The following is a 23,035-nucleotide window of genomic DNA, read 5'->3' as shown; positions in this document are numbered from 1 at the left end:
CTGGACGAAACTTCGCCTGCGTACAGCCGTCTCCTATTTCACTTCGAGTGCAACAAAGGAAACACTTGCACGCAAGCTACTGAATCTTGGCAACCAATAGACAGTGGAACCTCATGATATAACATAGGGCCAAAGGGTTAGCAAAATATGTTCGCTATAACGAGGTTTCGTTATATCGGGTTCTTTTCCATATATTTTACTATCACTGGGGCGGAGAGAATCGTTCGTTATACCGTGGACTTCGTTCATTTTAGAGGTAACAAAGCAAAAACGGTGCAAAACTTCGAAGAAAACTAGACCAGCCATGATTGCCTGAAAGCTCTGTTTTCTATTCTTAAGCGACTGAAGGTCAATTTAAATAAACCCTGTATTATAGAACAATGGACTGAGATAAGGCTCTCTTGTCTTCGCGGGCTCTTTTTCCCGGGTGGCATCGCGCGCGAACACGTCGTCAGGCGGTATTTAACAGTTATATATCCTGCGGATACTATGCTGACGAGGCCTCGGTCAAGTTGGCTAAAATCAGACGATATTTCGCATGCAAGGTTAAGCAGGGTAAATGTTTTATTATTCAACAAATTGTCAACGAAACAGATAATTGCAGCTGGGAACTTTCGCTTAATGCAGCTCTCTGCAAGACTTCGAAAGAATCTTGCCAAACTACGTAAGTAAACTCGGGTAAATTTGAAAACGGAGAAATTAAAAACGCCGTGTAAAATGTTTTACGTCGACATCACCCGGGTAAATTTGAAAACGATGCGCTTCATCGCACGTTGAGTTACAACGCATGCACAGAAATTAAACCTTTTGTTTGAATTTGACAGAGAATACATGACTATTTGACGTCAGCGTTTTCAAAAAGTCCTGGTTTCGCCGTCCACACTACACCACCTAGCCGGCGTTTTCAAATTTACCCACTTTGGAGAGCGTTTTTAAAAATACCGTTTTTGGTGACCGAAAACGCCGTTTCAGTGTGGACGGTTGGCCTATCCGGATAAAAAAAAGTTGCATTTTCATAATTACCCGAGCCAGTGTGGACGGGGCTTTAGACATCATCTTATAAGAACCTCCTTAGCCTAAAATTTGGAAACAGGTTCTTATTTTTAAGGAAAGTCAATATTCTGGATCCTCTTTGGAGACAAACAATGTTGAAAATCATAAAATATTCTTTTTGATGAATATAAATAAAATGGTATGCAAATTTCACATAAGAAAAAGACTGAATACCACTAAAAATTCTATTAGCAACAAAACTTTTAAGGACCTAAAAGCCTAAATTTGTGCTAATTACCATTTATGTAAGAACCTGTTTAGGCTAACTTGGAAAATGCAGGCCCTTACTCGCGGGTTTTTACTGTATTACAGGATATCTGTTCTGTACGCAAGACGGATAACAAGAAATTTCTGAACATATACTGATGGGCATCGTGTCAACTTGTTAAATAATTAGCAATTATTGGATGAGGCAGAGAATGATATGAAGAATTATGCAGATTGAGGAGGGTGTTATTCGCCTTAGCTTTCGGCTTCGGCGGATAACACTATCCGAGAATTCAATAATTGTTTTATTATTAAAATTCAAAATATTTCCAGAGCTCCAAATCCACAAAATGAATATAATAGCGTTTTGAGAGTAGGCAAAGTACACAAATATACAACAACGATCGTTTTAAATTTGATTTAAACTTCAAAAACTCAGTTACCTTCATTAAATTTCGTGTCCTTTATAATGTCGATATTAAGCGATGGGCCTGGAGTGTCTATAAAAGCTAAATCTGATGACACTAAGCGACGTTTTTCCATCGTTCTTGCATACTTCGACGTAGAATTTTCGTAAAACTGCTCCAAGTCCTCTGCTTTGGCTGGATGAAGGATTTTTTCCGCTTGAAGATACGCTTTCAAAATTGATCGACTGCCTTTCATTGCTTTATCCGTGTTTTGACTATCTTTGTCTTTTATAACTTACATGTAACTATTTTTCTGTTAACCCTATCCAGACCGGGGGGGGCGGAAAGTCCCCGCGCCGACTTTGAACGCTAATAACTTTTTCAATATTCAACCAAACGCTGCCAAACTTTGCGACTTTATCTAAAATTTATCTGGGAATAATTTGGTATATTAGGTTGCTGTGTCAGGAACTTGACGTCACCATGGCAACGGCATTTTGACAGGCATGTTTTCCCAAATTTATAATTTTCGTGTTTCTATTAATGAAAAATAACTTTAATGCAATTATTTTCACCTTTTTATGGATTTTAAGCACATTTTAATTGTTTTTAAGTATTTTCCAGTAATTTTGGGCGGTTTTCTGGCGTTTTGGAAAAATTTCGAAATCCAAGATGGCGGATCCAAAATGGCGGCTATTTTGACATTATGATGTAATTGTCACGTGATGTGACGTCATCATCCCACGTGACATATATCAAAAGTTAGATGTTCGGACATACTATATATCCTGTAAGTTTAATTTGGATTGCTTACATATTCTGGAAGTTACGGAGGGGGGAGCGGAATCCGCCCCCCCCCCCCGGTCTGAAAAGATCCAAAAAGCCGTTGTTGCGTGACGTCAGCGATTCTTGGGAACGAGGTTGCGATCGGTTTATTATCCTTGGGAACGAGGTTGCAATCGGTTAATTTTTTAAGTAGGACAAGTAATGACGTCAATCGTCGTATAATAGGCCCTTCTTCCAAATTTGGTCGACGCGAGCCAGTTAGCTGGAATTAACCGGGGATTGAAAGCCAATCAGAAACGGAGAAATATTTTGAACGAATAATAATAACTGTTAATATTCGTATGTGTAGAATTCGAAGCAACTACTCGAGCTACACTGATAACTAAAACGTACGTTACTGAAGGTTTAATCCGGACATAGTTTAAATTGAACTTTAAACCATTAAAAGAATATATCAGTATTTTGTGCGCAGACATTAATATACTAATTAAACTTAGAAATTTGAATATTTAGTACTTTTTTCTACCTTAAACGTTGTCCAGCCTTGCTTATTTTCTTCTCAATTTGAAGCCAATTCATGCTCGTCACGGCCACGAATCGCAAAAAGAAAAATCTTTAAGCTCATTGAAGCTAACTGAGTTGAAAAAATAAAATCAATGGCAGAAACGTAAAAGATCTAATTTCCCCCAGGGTTAGGGTAAGGTTTCATTTATAAACAGGAACTTTCAACCATCGGCAAGCAACAGTCTTTAAAACGGATCGTGCAATTTGAAATGCAATTCGCCGTCAAAATATAAGATAAATACACAGAAATAGAGGCAAAAACTTTTTTAATGAAATAAGCACGATCAATTATAAAGATAAGAAAGAAGCTCTTCTCTGTAAGAAACAAGCAAGGTTTTTCGTACGTTTTAATACAACAATAAATATTTATGACCACATAATGAATTTGTTTTTGGTGAATATGTCTACATGTAAATTGATAAAGCTAACAGGTGTTCTTCGATAATTTTTTGTTTGGTTTAAAATTCAACTCGGAAAATTACACCAACAAACACAACAAGAAAGTATAAATACATCTACAGGGGACACAAATTTGCCTCATTACTGGTGAATATCGACAAATAATCAAATTTATCATAGTAGCTATTCACTGATAGAGGGGGACATGGGGGTTTGCGGTGTTGCGGTGTTGCTCTTTTTTTAATGCGGTGTTGCGGTGGAAAAAATTAAATCTTGCGGTGTTGCGGTGATCTAAAACCCTACGGTGTGCGATGTTTGTGTTTTTAAAACCTACGGTGTTCGGTGAAACGAAATTATTAGCGGTGTTAAGGTTTCTTGTCTAACACTTGCAGAACTACATTATCTCTGTTATCTTCGTTGATCCGTCCTTATATGTTAAATTTGTAACAAAATACAGTTAAATATTGTCTAGTTAATCTTTAACCTATTCCTAATACGTTTTTATTGATAAGTAACTTGATTATATTGCGGTAACGGTGTTTCATCAAATTTTCTTGCGGTGTTGCGGTGATCTCAAACCCTGCGGTGTGCGATATTTGTGATTTTTAGCCTACGGTGTTCGGTGAAACGAAATTATTAGCGGTATTACGGTTCTTGTCTAACACTTGCAGAACTACATTTATCTCTGTTTTCTTCGTTGATCCGTCCTTATATGTTAAATTTATAACAAAATACAGTTAAATATCGTCTATTTAATCTTTAACCCAATCCTAATACGTTTTTATTGATAAGTAACTTGATTATATTGCGGTGACGGTGTTTCATCAATTTTTCTTGCGGTGATGCGGTGTTTGTGTTTTATTTTTGCGGTGTTGCGGTGTCCAGGGTCCCCCCATGTCCCCCTCCTGATAAACTGTCAGTCACGTGGCTTAATTTGCGCTCAACTTAGGTACGACAAGTTATGTGGCAGCTCTATACATTTCAAGAATAAATTACGTAATTATTGGACTTTTCTGCAATTGTATTTGTCAATGTCTATGGACAAGAGGCGACAGTTTAAAAGCGACAAATAAAAACGTTAAATGATGGAAACAGAAAAAAATAAGCTCTTAATCATCTTACACAACAGTATACGTGATGGTTACACATGCCAGCTGGCAAGGCATATCTATTACCGTTATTTTTTTTCTTCCTACGACATATCATTTCAAAATGCAAATTTCCGAAATTCGCATTAAAAATTAAGCAAAGTATAAAAGAAACGTGCATTGCATTGAGTGCTCACGATTAGATTCTCGTGTCTTAAAAAGATGAAGCGATTCTTGGTACTATCCACAATTTTTCATATCGTGGTTTGTTTATTGTTTCTATGCAATCTACAAAGAGGTGGTAAAGTGATGGGACAGTTTGAAGGCAGTAACGATGTTAACCTACAGGAAGATGTTGCACCACCAACACAATCAAGCTGTAAACGAAGAAGATCAGTCAAACGCAGTACGAACGAGTCCTCGCAAGATTCGATAGTAACTACCCCTGACGATTGTTTAGACTATCGCTACACTTGTCCTGATGACGTTAATATTACTTGGCTACAAGCAGCTCCCTTTCTTTATGATGCCAACAGCAATGACAACAAGAGGGAAGAACATACACCAAAAATAACGGGCATATTTCATGAAGTGCTGACCCGAGCGATTGGCAATTGTTGCAAATTTTGGGCCGGCAAAATCCCGCAAATTTGTTTTTTCTCGAACGAGCACCAAATCTTAAGGCTCAACGTGACCAACTTCTCCATCAATTGGCAGATATGATAATCCCTGTGCACAACGATGAAGAAAAGTACGGAGGAAGCTTTCCGTACGTCAAGATACTGGACTCTCCTGGAGTAGTGCTCATTGTCCCTTATTCCTCTACGGTTAAAAAATGGAATTTGGTGTTCAAAGCAGTGTTTGGAACATGGCCCGTTGTATTAATGGCATTCTTAATGTCTTCCGTAGCCGGTGTAATTATTTGGGCTTTGGTGAGTAGATGCATGCTGGTCTGTTGTCAAAGCTAAAACGTTTGGTAAGGGTAGCAAATTGTTTTTAGTTTTTGTTTTTAACCAGTAACAGTCAAAGAATTTCGTAAATTATTACATAGGCACCTCAGCTAGATTGTAAACTAAAGAAACTTGGACTTTCTGATCCAATAAGGTTTTTAATAAAGTTAAAGAAACTGTCGAATTATTTTTTCCGGTTTGCTGAGCTTTGCTTTTACCTTTTATATTGCGGGGTACGTACTATCCTTATGATGAAGAAAGAAAACATTATCTGCCCACATTATAAGTGAAGCGGAATTGTATGCGTTGGTCAGAAGTAGCCCACTTTGTTTGGTGTAGAGAAAAAAGTATGCTGATATTTAAATAAAAATAATAATAATAAGCTCCTTGGCAGCTGCGAACATCTGTCTATGTGCCAAAGAAATAAACAAGCGAGAAAAAACTAACAACATCATAGACATTATGCCGTGGCATAACTTAGTCCTTTTTGATTGTAAAATGAGTTTTTTTTTTCAAACAGAACAGGGACTAAATGCTTTTATAGTAAGGCATGAAACTTTGGCTTCTTCACGTTTCCAGATTTGGTGGTGATATTTTGTGATTCGCCTAAAAATGTACCCCCCCCAAATTCTATTCCTAAAGCAATGATGGATGTCTTGGCTCACGTCTTTATCTAAAATGTTTTTTTTTTTTCGTTTAGGAAAAATGCTTTTTAAAAAATTAGAACTGACGGCTTAGAAACTCTGTCAGTTTTCGGATCATCCGAGACTACTGCGATACTGCATTTCAAATGGGCATCTGCTATGTCTTGCTTCATCCCTTCACATTTGTTGACGGATGGATTTTTATTCCCTGAAGTTTTACTTATGTAATTGTAAACATCGGTCAGCCATCGTGCAGATCTGTAGCCCTGAAATACTCTCACTGAGCATGGCAAAAATTGTACGAGATGAAATCAGTCTCTGATCATGAAACGCAAAAATTATGAGATCCCGCGAAACATACACAAGAAAGTCGCCTACACGGCCCACAGAATGAGACTGCTGTTAAATTTTCGTGCAGCGTAAAGCATAAGAATTATCGATGTAGGATTCAGTAATCTTTTTCTTGGAGCAACTGTTTTTGTGTTTTTATTTTTTATTTTTATCGTAGGACTCTTCGCATAATCCAGATGAGTTTCCTCGCAGATTTAACCGAGGGGCCTTTGAAGGATTTTGGTGGGCTATTGTGACTATAACAACTATTGGGTAAGTAAGACCTCATCCCCCCCCCCCCTTTTTTTTCCTTTATACATCACACCAAATTGTGTAAAACGGAGGTATACGTGTTCGTGCTGATTTCCTTTATTCCTTTTTTTTTATTTCCTTTACCCTCAACTGACAAGATCGATCACTTACGCCTCGGGACAAAATATAAGATTCTCGGTTTTATAACATGATTGGCTCCCTGAGTGGTCAAATTTTATGCAATGTAAACGACTACGATCATGGACCGCTTGCGAATTAGTTTCGGCGAATTGTCTCATCCAAAACATTGTGCAAAAGAATAAAACTTGTTGTTAACAATTTGTTTTTCGTTTTGTAAGGTGACGTTTACCGAGATGCCCAGCAGCGTTTTTAAAGGGACTATGTCACGCGGGACGGGGATTTCGCAGATTTTTGTTCTAAACTGTTCTCAAATAAGTGGCAGGCAACTTAACCCAAGAAAAACATTATCTTTGAACATTTAACTGACTAACCTTTATTTGGGGATACAAATCAAACTTCGGCTGTAAATATTGATTTTTTGAAGGGGCGCGGAAACAACTTGAAAACGTTGGCTTACGTTTTCAAATTGCAATCCATTTCCATCGAGCCATCCGCAGCCATCTTCCCTTTTAAACAGTTTTATTGCTCTAAAATAGCAATTTTTTATAAAAAATGGGCCATTAATTTTAAGTTTACTACGACACAAATATAAATTTTGGTTGTTCAAAAATCTTTGAAAAAATATGACACAGTCCCTTAAAAGAGCCGTGTAGTCCGTCTTGAAAAAAAAAATGCTCTGGTCTTGGAATTATGGCTTATTACTACTCTTGTTAGAGCGGTTTTCACTTGAGTGTCGAAAGTACTTTGCGTTTGCTTTGGTTTTGCGTTCACTACGCTTAGTGATTGGTTTAAAAATTTCGCGCCACTTTCTCGGCCAATCAGGAGTAAAACCAAAACCAATCGCGACTCGCTCGCGCACGTTTTTCCGCGCTTCGTGCCAGCTACATGTATTTGCTTCGAATTTTGATTGGTTCACTGGATTGTTTGTGTCGTTTGTGATTGGTCAGAGTAATTACTTTGGTTTTGGTTTTGGTTTTGGTTTTACGACACTCAATTGAAAACTGCTCTAACCGGTCATTTACTCTCGCTGTGCAGATATGGAGACAAGACCCCAAAGTCTGTTCTTGCAAGACTGTTTGCCGTGGTGTGGATATTGATTGGTGTTACTGTTTGTTCTGTGATGACCGCTACCCTCACAGATGCTCTGACAAGTGTCAAGCTTGAGAAATATGACGTGACAACTGGAAAACGGGTTGGCTCTTCAATTAAATTTGTTCATTTTATGGGACGGGAAGAGAGACAAATCTTAGTTAATGCTAACTGCCAACTTAAAACTGGATTTGCAAAGTAATGAACGCCCGTCAAACAATAAATACTGCCACATGTTTTCTATGCAAGGCGAAAGTTCATTGATTTAAGTGAGGACACGACAGTACTATACCATGTTTAAATTAATCCTTTGCTGTTTAAAGAAGCTGCTGTTAAATTTGAAAATATGCTGAAAAATGGACAAGACTTTTAAGTATTGGAGATAAAAATGCATAAATATTCGCCACTTTGGGGGTCAAAAGGAGTTTCCCGTGCAGATTATCCCTTAACTATAAATCGCTGACAAAATGTATATCATTTCGTATTGCAGATTGGTGTGTTAAAGGACAGTGCTGCTTTCCGAGACGCCGTCAATTTGGCCGCCAATATTACAAGTGAGAATGCCTATACTGCATATATGAAATGAAAAATGTTTCGATGTTGGTATGAAACGTAACACGGTCATGAACTCGAATGTTGAGTTCCTTCTCTTGTGTTAAAGCCTAGTTTTGATTTCGCAGGACCTAAATTATAACCGTCTTTTCTTTTTACTAAGCACAACTAGGTACATGTTGGAGAAATCTTAATGATTGTCTTTAACATGAGTGTTGGAAAAGAATTTCGGACGACTCTAGTATCATATGGACTTGGTAATAACGATGAGTGGCGAGCGAGGTTTCTTTTTCTTACTTAGTATGCTTTGTTTCTGTAGTTTTTGAAGACCAAGACGAGATGTATGACTCACTGATGAACGAAGAGGGAATTGATGTGATCATGGAGGATATTTTTATTGGCATTGAGTTTATGAAGACAAAGGACAAGTCAAAAGAAATGTCCATTGCTAAGTTTATTGGGCGTAACCGTGGTTACGGCGTGGCGTACAGGAAAGGCTTGTTCGTTGAGGGTATCTCAGATTGTTTATCAAACGTGATCAAGTTTCGTTACGATGATGTGCTTAACATCACAAGGAATTACATAAAATCTAACACGGTAAGGCACGCAAATGTATGAACCATTTTAAAAGGTTATGTCTGGATAAAGGTTAACATACTTACTGAAGCAGAAAAGAAAAGGAAGCAAAGAAGAAATGAAATAACTGGAAGGAAGGAAGGAAGGAAGGAAGGAAGAAGGAAGGAAGGAAGGAAGGCAAGGACTGATGGGGGGGGGGGGGGGGATCCGAGTCTCTGACCATGAACAGGGTAATTCCATTATGTGAAGACTTCCCCTCTTTACAATTGCTCCTTACATTTGTTCCTTACACTTCCTTACATCAGGGTCTCTGTTGAATTGGGAACAGTTTTTTAAATAATTGTAAAACCGAATCACAACTACATTTTGTTTGGTTTCTAGGCTGCCGAGGGACGTAACGCGCTCTCTGACAATGAACGTGATCCAATCAAAGTGTTCGACCCGGAGTCGCCGGTGTTCTTGGCATGTGTTATAGCACTGTCGGTATTCCTTATATTTTGTCTTGTTGGTTGTGGAATGGGCGTCTTGTTAACAAAGAATCTTAACAGAAAGCAGCTTTACATAACAGCAAAGATCGCAACGGCTCACGAGAATTCGACATCGAAAGGTAACTAATGTAAAGAGACCCTTTTATGAGAAACTAACTTGTCTAATTCGCTAAAACAGCACTCAGATACATCTATCTAAACAATTTCTTTTCGTATATTTCTACAGTGATGGTATATCAAGAACTTGAAATGTCAAAGTCGACTTCCAGTGATAAACAAGAACAAGCAAAGATTTAGTTGTTGATGTGAAACATGATCGTTTTTTTTGTTTGTTTTTTGTTTTGTTTATTCATTTATATGAGTGCCATATGCATAATAATAAAATAATAATGAAAGCATTGCTTTACAACGCAATAGTAATATGAGAACGATCGACAGCCATAACTGTTCAACTTTGCTGATGGTACTATCAGGAGCTTCTTAGATGCAGATTCGTAAGCTTCTTGATGGTCTGTAGGGCTGCAACATTTCATTTATGTAAGAAGGTAAAACCCATGTAAAGCTTTGAAGGTTAACAAAAGAGTCTTGTATTTTATACAGCTGTCACCAGTGTAACTGCTTTAGAATTGGCGTGATAATAATGATAATAATAATAATAATAATAATAATAATAATAATAATAATAATAATAATAATAAATAATAATAATAACTTTATATAAGTGTCTGGGTATGTATTTAGCTTATAGCAGCTAATTGGGGAAACTCTACTACTTAACAATATATTAAAGTTTACAATGTACAATTAAAGAATTACAATAGTTTACTATTCAAAGTCATTTGCATAGTACTTTATTATGCATGCAGGTCATAAGTCCCGTGTAAATGGCTAATTATCCCCATGGCTCTCTCCCATTGGTGTAGCGGTGCAATATTAACCGTTCCCTTCAGCGTGCACCGACAGTAAAACACCACTACTACAGTTCAAATGTCACGCCCCGCCCTCCCTCCCTTAGCGATCTGTGTTCGGTGCATCAACTTCCAGCGGAGCGTATATTTTGTCTTCGGGCGTATGTACCTTGTTTTTGTTTCTTCCGCGTTTGCTGTTGACCGCTTTGTATTCCAGGACGCCCGAAGAAAAAAATCCCCCGCTCCGCCGGTGACACTCTGTGTCGCTTATGGCTTCACCGGAGTGTCGCTCTCAACATCTTAGCCATATAACAATGACAGCAGAAATAATATAGTACTACGCCAGCTGCTGAAGACGACAAGAAAGCCATTAATACTACGGGCCACGTTTCTAACACAGCATTCAACACCAATTTCCACTGTTTAACGGTCAGTGGAATGCCTCTGAATGATAACAACACCAGGTGAATCCAGGATCTTGATGAAAGGAAACTCCTTCGTATTTCTCTTCATCGCTGTGTACAGGGATTATCATATCTGCCAGGCCATGAATAAGGTGGCGATGAAGAACCGTGAGACTCGCTGCTCTTTTGAGAAATCGAACTTGCGGGATCTTACCAGCAAATGTCTTGCAACATAAACCAATTGCATGCTCCAAAACGTCATGAAATATGCCATGTATAATTGTTGTGTGGTCTTCGCTTTTGCTTCCACTGGCGTTGGTTTCGTAAATAAACGGGGGCGCTTGTTGCCAAGAAAGTCTGTAAACTGTCCTATCACATTGCTGCCTCCTTGTAAATTAAACACAAACAACAAGCAGATGATAATATAAAAAATTGTGGATGGTTTCAACATTCGCTGCATCTTTCTTCGGTTGCCAGGGGACCCGAGTGCTTTAACAGTTGTTTCTCCGCACCTAAAAATTCGGTATTAACTTTGTGCTGGGCGATAGGAAAACAATTTTCTGATTCGTTTTTTTTTTTTTTTTTTTCAGAAAACGGCATCGGTTTTTGCGAAATAAAACCGTAGTCGCGGGCCAAAAATATGCTGAGTTTATAACAAGCATACCAGCAGCAGCTGTTGGCCAAATTTTTGTCGTTGTCATAGTTTCTGGATTAAAATAAAACAAGGGCCGACACCTTTAATAAGCACCGCGTCCCTTTCAGGGTAAATTAAAACTTACATTTTAGGGCCTGTTTGTACAGAGCAAAGTTGTTCCTGGTAGTAGGGTCACCGTTTCCTCGACGACCCCTCTGAACCAAAAAGTTGTCCCTGCTGACCGAGCCAAATATTGATTTTCCTCCCCCCCCCCCCCCCCCCCCTGGTTTCGCATGTGCTTTATACAGCTGTTTCGAAAAGGTTGATGATCTGCAGAAGCGTTAATACCGAAAGGTATGATGGGTAGGAAGAGCGAAAAAAGAGTAGGAAAATTTTCATTGCTAATAATTTCTGGGCATGCGATAAAAGCGCAGCAGGAATGAAGGTTTTCGCCGTAAACGGGTGGAGAGAGGGGGAGGAAAGGAGTTCAAACAGAACGTGCGGGGCATGAACGCATAAGAGAACGACATCAAGTCGGTAAGGCGTATTAAAACTAGGCTTAACCGAGCGGAGCTCCCCGCTCACGAGCGGAGCTCCATACATAAGAAAACTTGGTTAAACCATCGAACCGAAAAATTATGGTTATGACGTCAGCGTACTCCCGCCCGCTGCCCGTTCGTACTGACTCTGGGGGGAGGGAGAGGGGAGTTTCAAGGAAAAATTTGAAGTGCGGTGTTCACCGTGTGAGTTGAGTGAAACGCGAGATAGGCGGCGAGACATTTTTCTTCCGAAGATATTCTTCGCAGAATCTCCTCTAAAGTGCTCTACATTCCGTGAAATAATGACAAACAAAACAGGTTTACGGGGTGATCCGTATAATTGCGTTGGTAAAAGTTATATTCCTTGTGCAAGCCAACTAAAGCAGTTTTAATACGTCGGGTTTACTCGTTTATTGCTTCGCGGCTGCCATCATCAAGACTACAAAATAATTCCGTTGAAACGAAGCTAAGCTCAGTATGAATAAAGTCCGCTGTAAAATGATTTTCTTTGGCCGTAAGATGATTTTCTTTTTCCGTGAGTTGATTTTGTATTGCTGTGAGTTTATTTTATATTGCCGTGAGTTTTTTCTGACTTTAAGCCGTATTTTTTCACAGAAACTAAAAGAAATCGTAGAGATAAATTAGGGTACAAACGTTGTTTGAACTGTGCACACGGCGAGAGACTAAAACATTACTGCCGATTTAGCTGGAAAGGTTTAAATTTTGATGCGTACGTACGTACGTACGTGAGCAACCCAATTCAATGCAACGATGTCGATTCAGAACAAATCACAGGCCTGAAAAGTGCCGATATTGACGTCTCTCTCGTAAGCAAAACTACAGGAGGATCGCGCTACTAAACATTGCCGTGAGTTTATTTTGTTTTGCCTCAAGAAAAAGCTGTAGTGCTGTGAGGATATTTTCTTGAGCCGTAAGATCTTCATTTTAACCGTTAGTGATTTAAATTTGCACCCCCTGGACCACACTCCAGAGGGTCTCAATGGGGTGGTGGTTTTTACGGTTAACGGTTAAAATTTTGACTGTTTTACGGCTAACGGGTTTTTTTCCCATTATGGTTAACAGTAGTTAAAAATTTATTTCCTTTGTTTTTAAAAGTTAGAAATTAATTTCCATTATTGAAAAAACATATTTTTGGTCCTAGGACCATTCTGGGACGATGACCTGACCTAGTCTGTTTTATTTAAAATTACTGACTGATTTTTACGGTTAACATATTACGGCTAACGGTTAAAACTTTCCAATTTTTACGCCAAAGGGCTAAATTTTTGGCCGTTTTACGCCTAACGGTTAACCCCATTGAGACCCTCAGGCCACAGTACTCTTAATAGTTTGTCGCTTATTTACCAGAATGGAAACATTGTAAACTCCAGTTAAAAAGTAAATTAATGGGGTGCACCTTGATCTATTTATTACCAAACCCTAACTAAGGGTGTCCACAAGTTGCTCGAAATTTCTGGTAAGCGTTGAACGCAGGTAAAGAATTGCGAGAGAACTGGACGCCAGCGCAAAACGGGAGGCGTGTCGTGTTTCCCTCGCATTTTTTGCATCGAAAAATAGAAAGGCTGTGAACAGTCCTCGATTTTTCTCAAAAACTACTCCAAAAAATCCAAAAAGGGCTTTTTATTAGAAAAAAAAGTTGCTTAAAAAAATCTAAAGTTGCTTTTTATTAAGAAAATTTCTCCAAATATATGCTATTTCCCTTTGAAGGTAAATTGTTTCACTGCAACAGACCAAGTAAAAGTAGCTAATGAAAAAACATTTTAAGTGCAATATTTGTTCAATTACAAGGATTTCTTTCACTGACAACAATCGTGAAGACATGGACGAAGTCATTAGCAATCAAATTTCTGTTTGCTGTTGCCCACGACTTTTCTAATTTGTCAACAAACACTGCAGAAATATAAAAAAATACAACAAGTTAAGAGCCATGTTTTATGCACCAGTAATCTTGACCAATACAAAAGCTTTGCCAGTTTAATATACTATTATTTATCACATCATGACCATTTTATTAGTCCAACATGCCTCTGAATAGGGTAGGTACAAAATGCAGGGTAGGCCATGGCATAGGCCATGGTGGTTAATTTTCTAAAATGAACAAAAATATAAAAGATAATAATAAATGACATAAATGTATTTGATCAGCAGGGATTTGCTACAGCAAATACATAAGAAGAACCAAGAAAGATTTAATACTGCTCGACGTTTCGGAGTCATCTTGACTATATTATCAAGAGACTTGTACAGTATGCAAATAAGGAACGCTACAAAATAAGCATAAAACAATGAACAGCCTAAACGAACACTTTAGCGCGGATGGAATCCGTTTGCACGTTAAGTGTTAGCTTACGCATGCGAATGTACACATTTCTTTCACGAGGCAATCAAATTTGCCGCTACATTTTGTGATGACGCGAAATTGTTCGATGAAGCGTTCAGGTATTTCGCAATTGTGTTGCAGGTTGTAATGTTTGTAAATTGATGATGCCTTTCTGGTGTGCCCTTCTACGCGCTCGTGTAAGTGGCCACGTGTATACCCCACATATCCTGCATCACACAGGTTACATTGGAATTGGTAGACGATACATTGTTGGTTAACAATAGGGGGCTTAATTTCGTGTCGCTTAAGTTGTTGCTCGAGCTTAGGGCTTACAAACACTGGTTGGACAGTCACGTTGTGAATAAATGTATTTGGTATTATTATATATAAAATGCTAACATAGAATGGATGAGGGAACCTTTTCTCTGAGCCAGAAATTTGAGTTTAAGCACGAATCTCGAGTTGACAATCAAGCCAAGTCTTCAAGTCAGGATTGCAAGTCAGTATACACGTACCTGAGGCTGAAGGATATTGTTGGACTAAAATTTGGTGGAGTTGAAATGGATTTGTAAAAGTTTGATTTTTTATTTGTGTGTTGCGCCAAACTTCAAAAGGAGGTTTTCATCACATCCGAATATTGTTAAACAGAAATCCTTGATTGTACTGCTAACTGTACGGCTTTGGCTCTTTATAAACGTGATCGTGTCATGGAAAATGTTCCAACTGAATGCCAAGCGTTGCATGATTTGTAATGAAACGGGTTTTTAAGACAACGTTTTGCATGAGATATCAATAGTTTAAACTGGCTATATAGATTTTATGCCTTCGTCTTTCGACTCGCTAAACAAACAAGCATCGAAATCCACCAATCAACACCAGAGCAGAGGCGGCGGAGCGTTTTGGAACGTGGGGCTAAGATTGTCCCAAAAATTCTCGGCAGGTTTTTATATTTCGTGCAACTTTTTGTTTGTGAGCAGTTTCTAGACCGACGTTTTTCGAAGATTCTACGACTGTTGTTCGAAGGCCACACAAACGTTTCCGCTCAATTTTTCCGGAAATAAACGAAGTTTGCCGAAGACTTCCATGGAAGTCCCGAAGATGTTTTCTCATTCACGAGACGGAATATCTTGGCAAACTAATTTTACGCTGCGCTCGCAATATTTTCGGCACCAAAGCTTGGGGGCTGAGTGCCCCCCCCCCCCCCCCCCCCAAAAAAAAAAAAAAAAAAAAAATTATCCTTTTAGTGAGGCTACAGCCACCGCCCCCCTGCACCGCCGCCTATGCAGAGGACGTCTTTTGGCTTTCGGCAGTCAGCTGGAATCACATATACAAATGACTTTTTGAAATGTTTTTTCGTTCAATTATGAAATGAATTATCCTGCCCAATCTGGTTCTGGGCGATTCAAAAAACGGAACCAGGAATTCCTGGCTCCGGTTTGATTGTGCGCGTGCGACAGAGATTGTAGTCTCAGGATTCCCAAAGGGCTTGTAGGCATTCGAGTGACCTAAACGCGAGACTGCATCTGCGCTTAGATGATTTTGGACACGACAAAACGGCCGCCTCGCCCCTGGAGTCTCAAATTTTACGAGGAGGCGTGGGGCGATATTGTGGTGCCACAATATAATAATGATTGTATTACTCATGCGCACTCTGTGTGGTTACGATTAGCAGCAAGATAGCAGTAATACCGCTAGGCGTCGAGAACAGAACAGACTACCACTACAACTTTAACGATTTCTTCCAAAGGGGTATCGTTCATTAAAATTTATTTTTTCCAACCCTATCTAATTATTTCTTCAACTAAAAATGCGCGCAATCACAGCTATTCTTTTTATGATGCGGCATTTTGTCAGGGGTAGATTGATGCTATGTTTACACGCGCGACCAAGGCGTTTATAACTTAGCCTCTTCTTCTTTTGCTGCCTCCTTGTCCTCTTGATTGGGCTAGGCGGGTTAAAGTTCCTCACAACGGTCTAAAACGACGGCAAACCGCGAATTAACGTCACTGAAAATCCATTTCTGTACCTACATGGAGGGTAAAATTTGATTCAAACCAACGATCCCTGCAGGCGCTAGGAATCTTTTTCTTCTTCTGTTTCCAGTGATATAAGCTCCATATCTTGAACAGTAATGTCCTGTTCTATTACATTACAGTCTTTAGCTTCAGCCCGCATTTCTTCAGCACTAGCTTGAATTCCGGCGCTATCCTGTAGGGTTAGACTTGCAAATTCACCCGACGTCTCCGTAACAGAAGAGCTCGGACGAGCTCTACGTCTAAACGCTGCTGATCCGAGTGTCGACAAAATAAGATCCTGCACAAAGAGGCTTCGGTCTGCGCGCTCGCGTTCGAGGGTTTCCTGCTCGGCTTCGGACAGTGATGGTTCATTGGCCCTAAAAAATAAGGAAAAAATTAGCAAAGCAGAGTAATGTTCCGTTCGGAACAAACAATGTCATAACAGCCCGTTTTGTTTGGCTGGCGCTTCTCAATAGAACACTACGGTTTGGAACGGTTGATAGGTGTTAGACTGCGATTTATCTGTCACTTAAAAAACTAGGCTGAGTTGTTGGATTTTTCTCCTTTTTTTTTTGGGGGGGGGGGGGGACCGTCTTCAGTGATTTATTTATGACTTTAACTTTTTTTGGAGGGGGGGACTGTTACTTGGCTGGTTAACAGTTACCCATAGGGTCGAGTTCTGTTCTCAGTTTAGAGACAAAGAGAAAAATTTTGTGTGAGAAAGATTATGGTAATTATGTTAAATCCGCATCAGAGACAACAAGGTACATTGTGTATTACATATCAAGGAATACTAGACAAAAATAGATAACCAAGCTTTGGGAAAAGGATTAGGAACAAATATTTGCTCAAGTATTAACTCACTTTTAGTTAACAACTACAACTTGGTCTACATTTCTTATAAAACAAATGTATGCCATTTTACAAACCTGGCAAGAAGAAATGAAGAAGTTGCTGAACTGCTGCTTTCCTGAGTGCTTACTGTTGATGTAGTTGGTGCACTGCTACTGGCCGCAGCAGCAGCTGCTGCAGCCATCTGCCGCCGTGCTGGAAGTCTTTCCAGTCGCTCCCTGGTCTGTTGCACTTGCTGTCTTTCTAGCTGTAACTGCTGCTGCAGCAACTGAAGCTGTGACTGCATGGGCATAGGAGCCTGGGGCTGCTGAGCTTGTCGTCGGACACCCGAAAGTTGGGACAGAAGTTCTGCTATAGGATCCATGCTCTCACGGGCAGAAGTGGAAGAGGAGGAAGAAGACGAGGCAAGACCACTGCCTCCAGATCCTCCAAAATGCATATTGGTTGCCCGTGGTCGTGGAGGTCTGGGTATCCTACCGCTAACTGCTGGATGAAATAAACGTCTAACGTGCCTGACAGGAGGGGGTTCACCTCGCTCGTCGTAGTAAGTCAGTTAAAGAACACAAAGATGTACAGCTAATTACATTTTTTAAATTACTTCCAGAGATTAGTACAGTATTTCATCCATTTCAGTACTACATGAAAGAACTGCAATGTACTGAAAAGCTTTCATTAAAATGGTCATTTTTTGGGATTACCCACACTTGCAAGTTATACCACTGGTACCTTGTATGGCATATTAAAAAGTACCACATGAAAGTACTGCTTAATAACTTTTGTTGAGTGGTCATACATGTTCTGCTTTAGGATTTCATCCACAAACGTTCAAGAAAAATCTCAGTGAGGGAGAGAATTAAAAGAAGAGCAGATGTTGACTCACTAGCTGTATTCTTACTGACTGAAATGGCGACTCTCTTTGCCTATAATACGCCTTTTTATTTGACAAGGAGAGGCAGAGGAGAACAGCAATGCATTCCTTGCAGGTCTAATAGATAGGACTGAACGAGATGAGCAATAGAATACATTGTTGAACTTGAGTTCAAAGCAAATGAAAAAATATGTGTTTCATTTAAAATGTAAAGGATATTAGCATATCCGGCCTACTCGGTGCTCTGTGCTCTAGCGTCAAATGAGCAGCAAAGTCATCTGTTACATGATTAGGGTCGCCACCTGGTAAAGCTGCACACACTGGACATACCTTGAAGAAATACAAGAACAAATTTATCAACAGGTACACTAAAACCCCTCCATTATCCAAAAGTATGATTGTTTCTCTACTCCCCTAGAGAGGTTCTTTCTTTTTTAAGATCTTTCTTTGTGAAAGCAATAGACTCGGTATCAGTCATGAATCTATCTATAAACTTCCATTTTACCTTTGTTAACCATTATTCACCTAATTGACTGTACACTTAACACATAAAAACATGTAGTCTTGTGTATTTGTATATGTTGTGGTTTAATTTTGTTTTTGGTTTAAAATTTTTCAAACCAGTTTGGTTTTTATTTTTCATTGTCTCCTATTCATTATCATAATCTGTAACAAAGGGAAATAAAAATCAAACTGGTTTGAAAAATTTTAAACCAAAGATAAAATTAAACCACAACATATACAAATGTAATTAAACTAGAAATAGAAATTTTAGCTGCCGTTGCTGTGAGGTTTTCACTCCTAACAGGGAACTACAGTACTGCTCAAATGTAAGTTGACAGTCCCTTGAGCCTCGATCCTCGATCCTCGAGCCTCGATCCTTGAAACTTGAAAATTTCAAGGTTTGAGTCTTGAGTCGAAAATTGCGAGGTTCGAGTATCGAGTCTCGAGTTGAGGCCAGAGGCTATGTAACTCAAATCTATCTACTGTAATGCTTTTGCAGCTGTCACATTTTCTAGTGACACTCATGACAGGTGTAATGGGTTCTGGGTTAAACTGAGAACTCTGGTTAAAAGGAATTTTGTTTGCAATAAATTATTAGTATTGGGGTAGAAAACAAACAAACAAGAACAACCAACAAAGCGTTTTAAGAAGTGAATTATACTAGGTGTGACAATCAAAGTTGCTGCATTGTGGGGAATTCATTCATAGGTGGTGAAAATGGCTTATTACTTGCAGAAAAGGGAAATGATAGATAAAGTTTTCCGGCCAAAAAAAATGATGAATAATACATTAATTGTTTGAGGTTACAGGGCTGTGCCCTAGCAGGGCCCAGGTACCAGTGGCGACTTACTTTTGCTTTTGGGAAGACTTAGATAACTTTGCTATCATAAAAGCTTTTAAGGGCTGGGCACCCAAGATTCCTTACATAAGAGCCTTCAGGTACCCTGCAATTATCCCAAGAGCACTGCTTTGGGTTATAGTTATTAACCCTTTCACCACCGCACGTTTTGACAGAAAAGTGCCCCTAACACTGGCCATTTAGAAAATGGCGATTTCTCAGGAAGGAATGGTGCACAAATTTTTCAAACGAAGCTAGCGTGTACTACAAACATCGTATCTAACTAAAAAAATACATCACTGCAAAGATAATTTCACAGCTAACAAATACATTAAAACAGTTACCGTAAAAACTCGTGTATAAGCCGCACTCGTAGATAAGCCGCACCCCCAAATTTCAAGCATGATTTTGAGAAAAAAATAAAACCTGGCGGTAAAAAGCCCAGTTGATTGTGAAAAAATGCTGGCTTATGAGGAAATTTCAACAATCAATAAAGCTAAAGTTGATTCCTTGAGCCTTTCCGATCGATGTGCAGGATGTACTATAAACACATAAACGGAAAACACTTCAGTCTTACCCAGAATTTTAGAACTTTATAGAATAAACATCATTTCTGCCAACTTTAACATTTTTGATCTTTTTCTGCCATTCGTTGACAGGTATTTCTTCGTTCATCATTTTGCACCTGATTTTGCGCTGTGTTCGTGAAGGTGTTCGTAGCTTAATAACCAGGCACTAGTATCCAGGCCCATCGCCAAGACACGTGGAACGCCTGGGGGTTTAAAATTGTTCATGGACGAAAAGCATGGTTTTCGTCGCTGTTTTGAGAGGAAAAACTTTTTCAAAATGATCAGTCTCCTTGTTATTTTGTTTGTGAGGATAGTAAAGAGCTGCTTTGTCGCTTATATGAAGCAATTTTTCAGTTTTATGTGCAAAAATGCGCAGAAGATGCGGAGGATGCAGTGTGAGCGATTTATGCAGATAATTTTATGTGGACCCGCACGGCCGCACCACCGCATCCTGTCAGATGCCTTGTAAAATTGCAGGCAATGGTCTCGTAGATAAGCCGCACCCACGATTTTGAGCCCAAAATTTCGGCAAAAAAGTGCGGCTTATACACGAGTTTTTACGGTATATTTATTTCATTCAAAACATTTACAAAAAACAGTGAAAATGCTGCACAACTCTTACCGCATTATGTAAAGGTCGTTTGAGAGCATCCCTGTCACATTCAGGTGAATTTCTTGTTGTTTACGGTCTACAGTTCGCTTGAAATGTCTTACACATCTTCACTAGTAATCGATCAAACTATTTTGAAGATATTTGACTTTAACTTTTGAAATTCACGGTTAAATTTGCTCTTGAGTATTGTCTTCACTTTCGGTTGTTGCTGAAAATGGCGAAAAAAATCGCGCGGGAAGTTTTCTTCTTCGTTTTACAATGCTTTCTTCATCCGTCAGCTCGTGAAAACAGACCGCCATTTTGTTTTCAAAACATGTGCTTTCATTTGCATAAATTAGTTTTCCAAATATGGAAAGTAGTGCCCAGTTTTTCCCAAAACAAAAGAGATCGTTTCCAGGCGTTTTGTTTGGCCGGTTTACCGGCCACTGGGGTTACACGGACTTTTACTTTTGGCCGGTTTACTGGCCAGTGGTGGTGAAAGGGTTAAGAAGAAACATTTGCAAAATTAAATGCTTTCATACATTTGTATTTTAGAAGTCACTCTCTTTGTCTAAGAAGCTAACTTTGGTGCTAAGATTAAGTGTTACAGCACTTATTATTCAAGACAGTGGATGTAAAATTCTCACCACTTCAATGGAAGCATCACTGTGCTCTGATGCTACATGTTCCTGTAAAGCAGCTTCTGTAAATCCCATTTTACCACAATACGGGCAAGTGAAGGACTGTGGCTGGTCTGCTGTAAATGCTTCCCCTCCATAATAAAGTTCTATAAATCAATCAATCAATCACAACATTCATCAACTGAAATGCCAATTGCCCTGTTTTGCATGACTAATGCTTTCTACCAAGCTACCCTTAATTCCCTGAGTCCAGGGACCAACCCTACTTTGACAACAGTACAGTTTTTCTACATTGTGTGACCACAACTTTAGGATTTGCAATTCCAATGTTCAACTTTGAAACCCCTTGGAACAAAAAGGTTATTCTAAGGCCTGGTCCAAATGCTGCTCCACTCATGTGCCAAACCTAACTCAATAAAGTTTGACTTTGGAGCAACTTTGGAGCATCAGATGATTTAGATGGCATAGTAATTATTGTGTTGAACATAATTCATGGTAACCAGTCACAGACAATTCTTGATGGAACATTTCCGTTTAGATGGATTTTGCAGTCCAAATTGGCAAACTGTTACTCAAATTTTTCTATAATAATAATATTTTGGGAAAGCTAATTTATTCTACACTGTCTGTACATGATGTATGCATTTAAAATGGTTTTCTTTTGAGAAATTAGCTTGTAAATACCAATCTACAAATGTCACAAATAGTGCAGTGCACTATTACTAAAAATCGACTTCACCCTATGAGACCCCCCTGTATGACTCAGATAACAATTGAAGAGCTGCGGGAAAGAACGGCCCCTGGAATTTCTGACTAATTCGAACATTATCGAAACAGCTCCAAATTGCACATACAGGTTTGTTTACGTGTGCTAAACACTGTCCTGTGTTGCATTTCGCTGGTCTTTCGTTCGTTTTCGAAAAATAACACATGCAAAAAGACAAGGTTTTTTTGCTGGCCACGTCTTTAGGACTTTTCTTACACAAACGATAAACAAAGGAAACCTTTTGTTCCTAAAAACAATAAAACCAGCTAAAGTTTAGGGATTACAGGCCTAGCCCTAACCCCAAGGTTTGTCGCTAGCGTTTCATTTCAAATTTAGGGTTAAAAAGCTATACCCAAGGATAAGGGTTAGGGTTAGGGTTAGCGTTTAAACTAAGTTTAGGATCAGAGTCAGCCTTAACACTTACATGTAAATCGCGCTTTTCGTGCAGTAAGCTTTCACGCCAGTTTGCTGGCGGCTAGCTTTCACTGCAGTCTGCTTGCGGTTAGCTGCTTTTTGTTGTTTCGGGCAAGACTATTTTAATCTGCTACTCTTAGCTGTAATTTGAGGTGAAAGTGAAATAAAGACTGATTGCTTTCAGTTAAGTGCCGCCGGCTTGCTCTCACTTCTATCTCCACTCCTTACATCATCACACATCTACAAAATCCCGCAAAAACAAGATAAACTAAGGCACAAATCGATTGATTGATGAATATTTAATGAGGCACAGAAAAATTTTTTTGCGAGCTAACGTCCCCTGCGAAATCCTCTAAAGAATTATTTAAAGTCTAAAACCAGGTCACTTCTCGGCAACTTTGTCGTGGCAGCACCCAAGCAGACCCTGCAAAACTCGCGTTGACAAAGTTCCCGGCAAAAAACCTCTTGTTTTAGGCTTTTTACGCGGCCAGGCTCAAAACTACCTTGATTTGTGCAACGTTTTTTCCGAAGCGCTAAACAGCGCTGTTGAACAAAACAAAGGCAGAAACATCCCTCAGTTCTTCGAGCGATGCCGTAAACTTACGGGTATTCAGACTTAATGAT

General features: G+C 39.2%; 1 protein-coding gene and 1 pseudogene across 3 annotated transcripts in view; one reads left to right on the top strand and one right to left on the bottom strand.

Annotated features, from left to right (window-relative positions):
• Positions 1 to 4,562: 4,562 nt before the first annotated feature.
• On the top strand, positions 4,563 to 10,315 carry LOC144643106 (uncharacterized; annotated as a pseudogene). The gene is made up of 7 exons (XR_013568855.1): positions 4,563 to 5,436; positions 6,607 to 6,701; positions 7,857 to 8,013; positions 8,401 to 8,464; positions 8,782 to 9,059; positions 9,420 to 9,645; positions 9,753 to 10,315. The product of XR_013568855.1 is annotated as an uncharacterized LOC144643106 (transcript).
• Positions 10,316 to 16,102: 5,787 nt separating this feature from the next.
• The window catches only part of LOC144643105 (E3 ubiquitin-protein ligase KCMF1-like), a 12,087-nt gene continuing 5,154 nt past the window's right edge, over positions 16,103 to 23,035 (bottom strand). The window contains exons 3-6 of one of the 2 annotated variants that reach the window (XM_078502248.1): positions 21,238 to 21,377; positions 18,307 to 18,417; positions 17,297 to 17,763; positions 16,103 to 16,744 (exon numbers count right to left, since the gene is read on the bottom strand). In XM_078502248.1, coding sequence (XP_078358374.1) covers positions 16,426 to 16,744; positions 17,297 to 17,763; positions 18,307 to 18,417; positions 21,238 to 21,377 — 1,037 coding nt within the window. In that variant the 3' untranslated portion in view covers positions 16,103 to 16,425. The remainder of the gene's footprint in view (positions 16,745 to 17,296; positions 17,764 to 18,306; positions 18,418 to 21,237; positions 21,378 to 23,035) is intronic. The other variant, XM_078502249.1, reaches the window with a different exon arrangement.

Source organism: Oculina patagonica, chromosome 2 (genome assembly GCF_052425735.1).
Source record: "Oculina patagonica isolate OP01 chromosome 2, crgOcupat, whole genome shotgun sequence".
NCBI classification, from domain to species: Eukaryota; Metazoa; Cnidaria; class Anthozoa; order Scleractinia; family Oculinidae; genus Oculina; species Oculina patagonica.
This window is presented reverse-complemented; position numbering and strand designations above follow the sequence as displayed.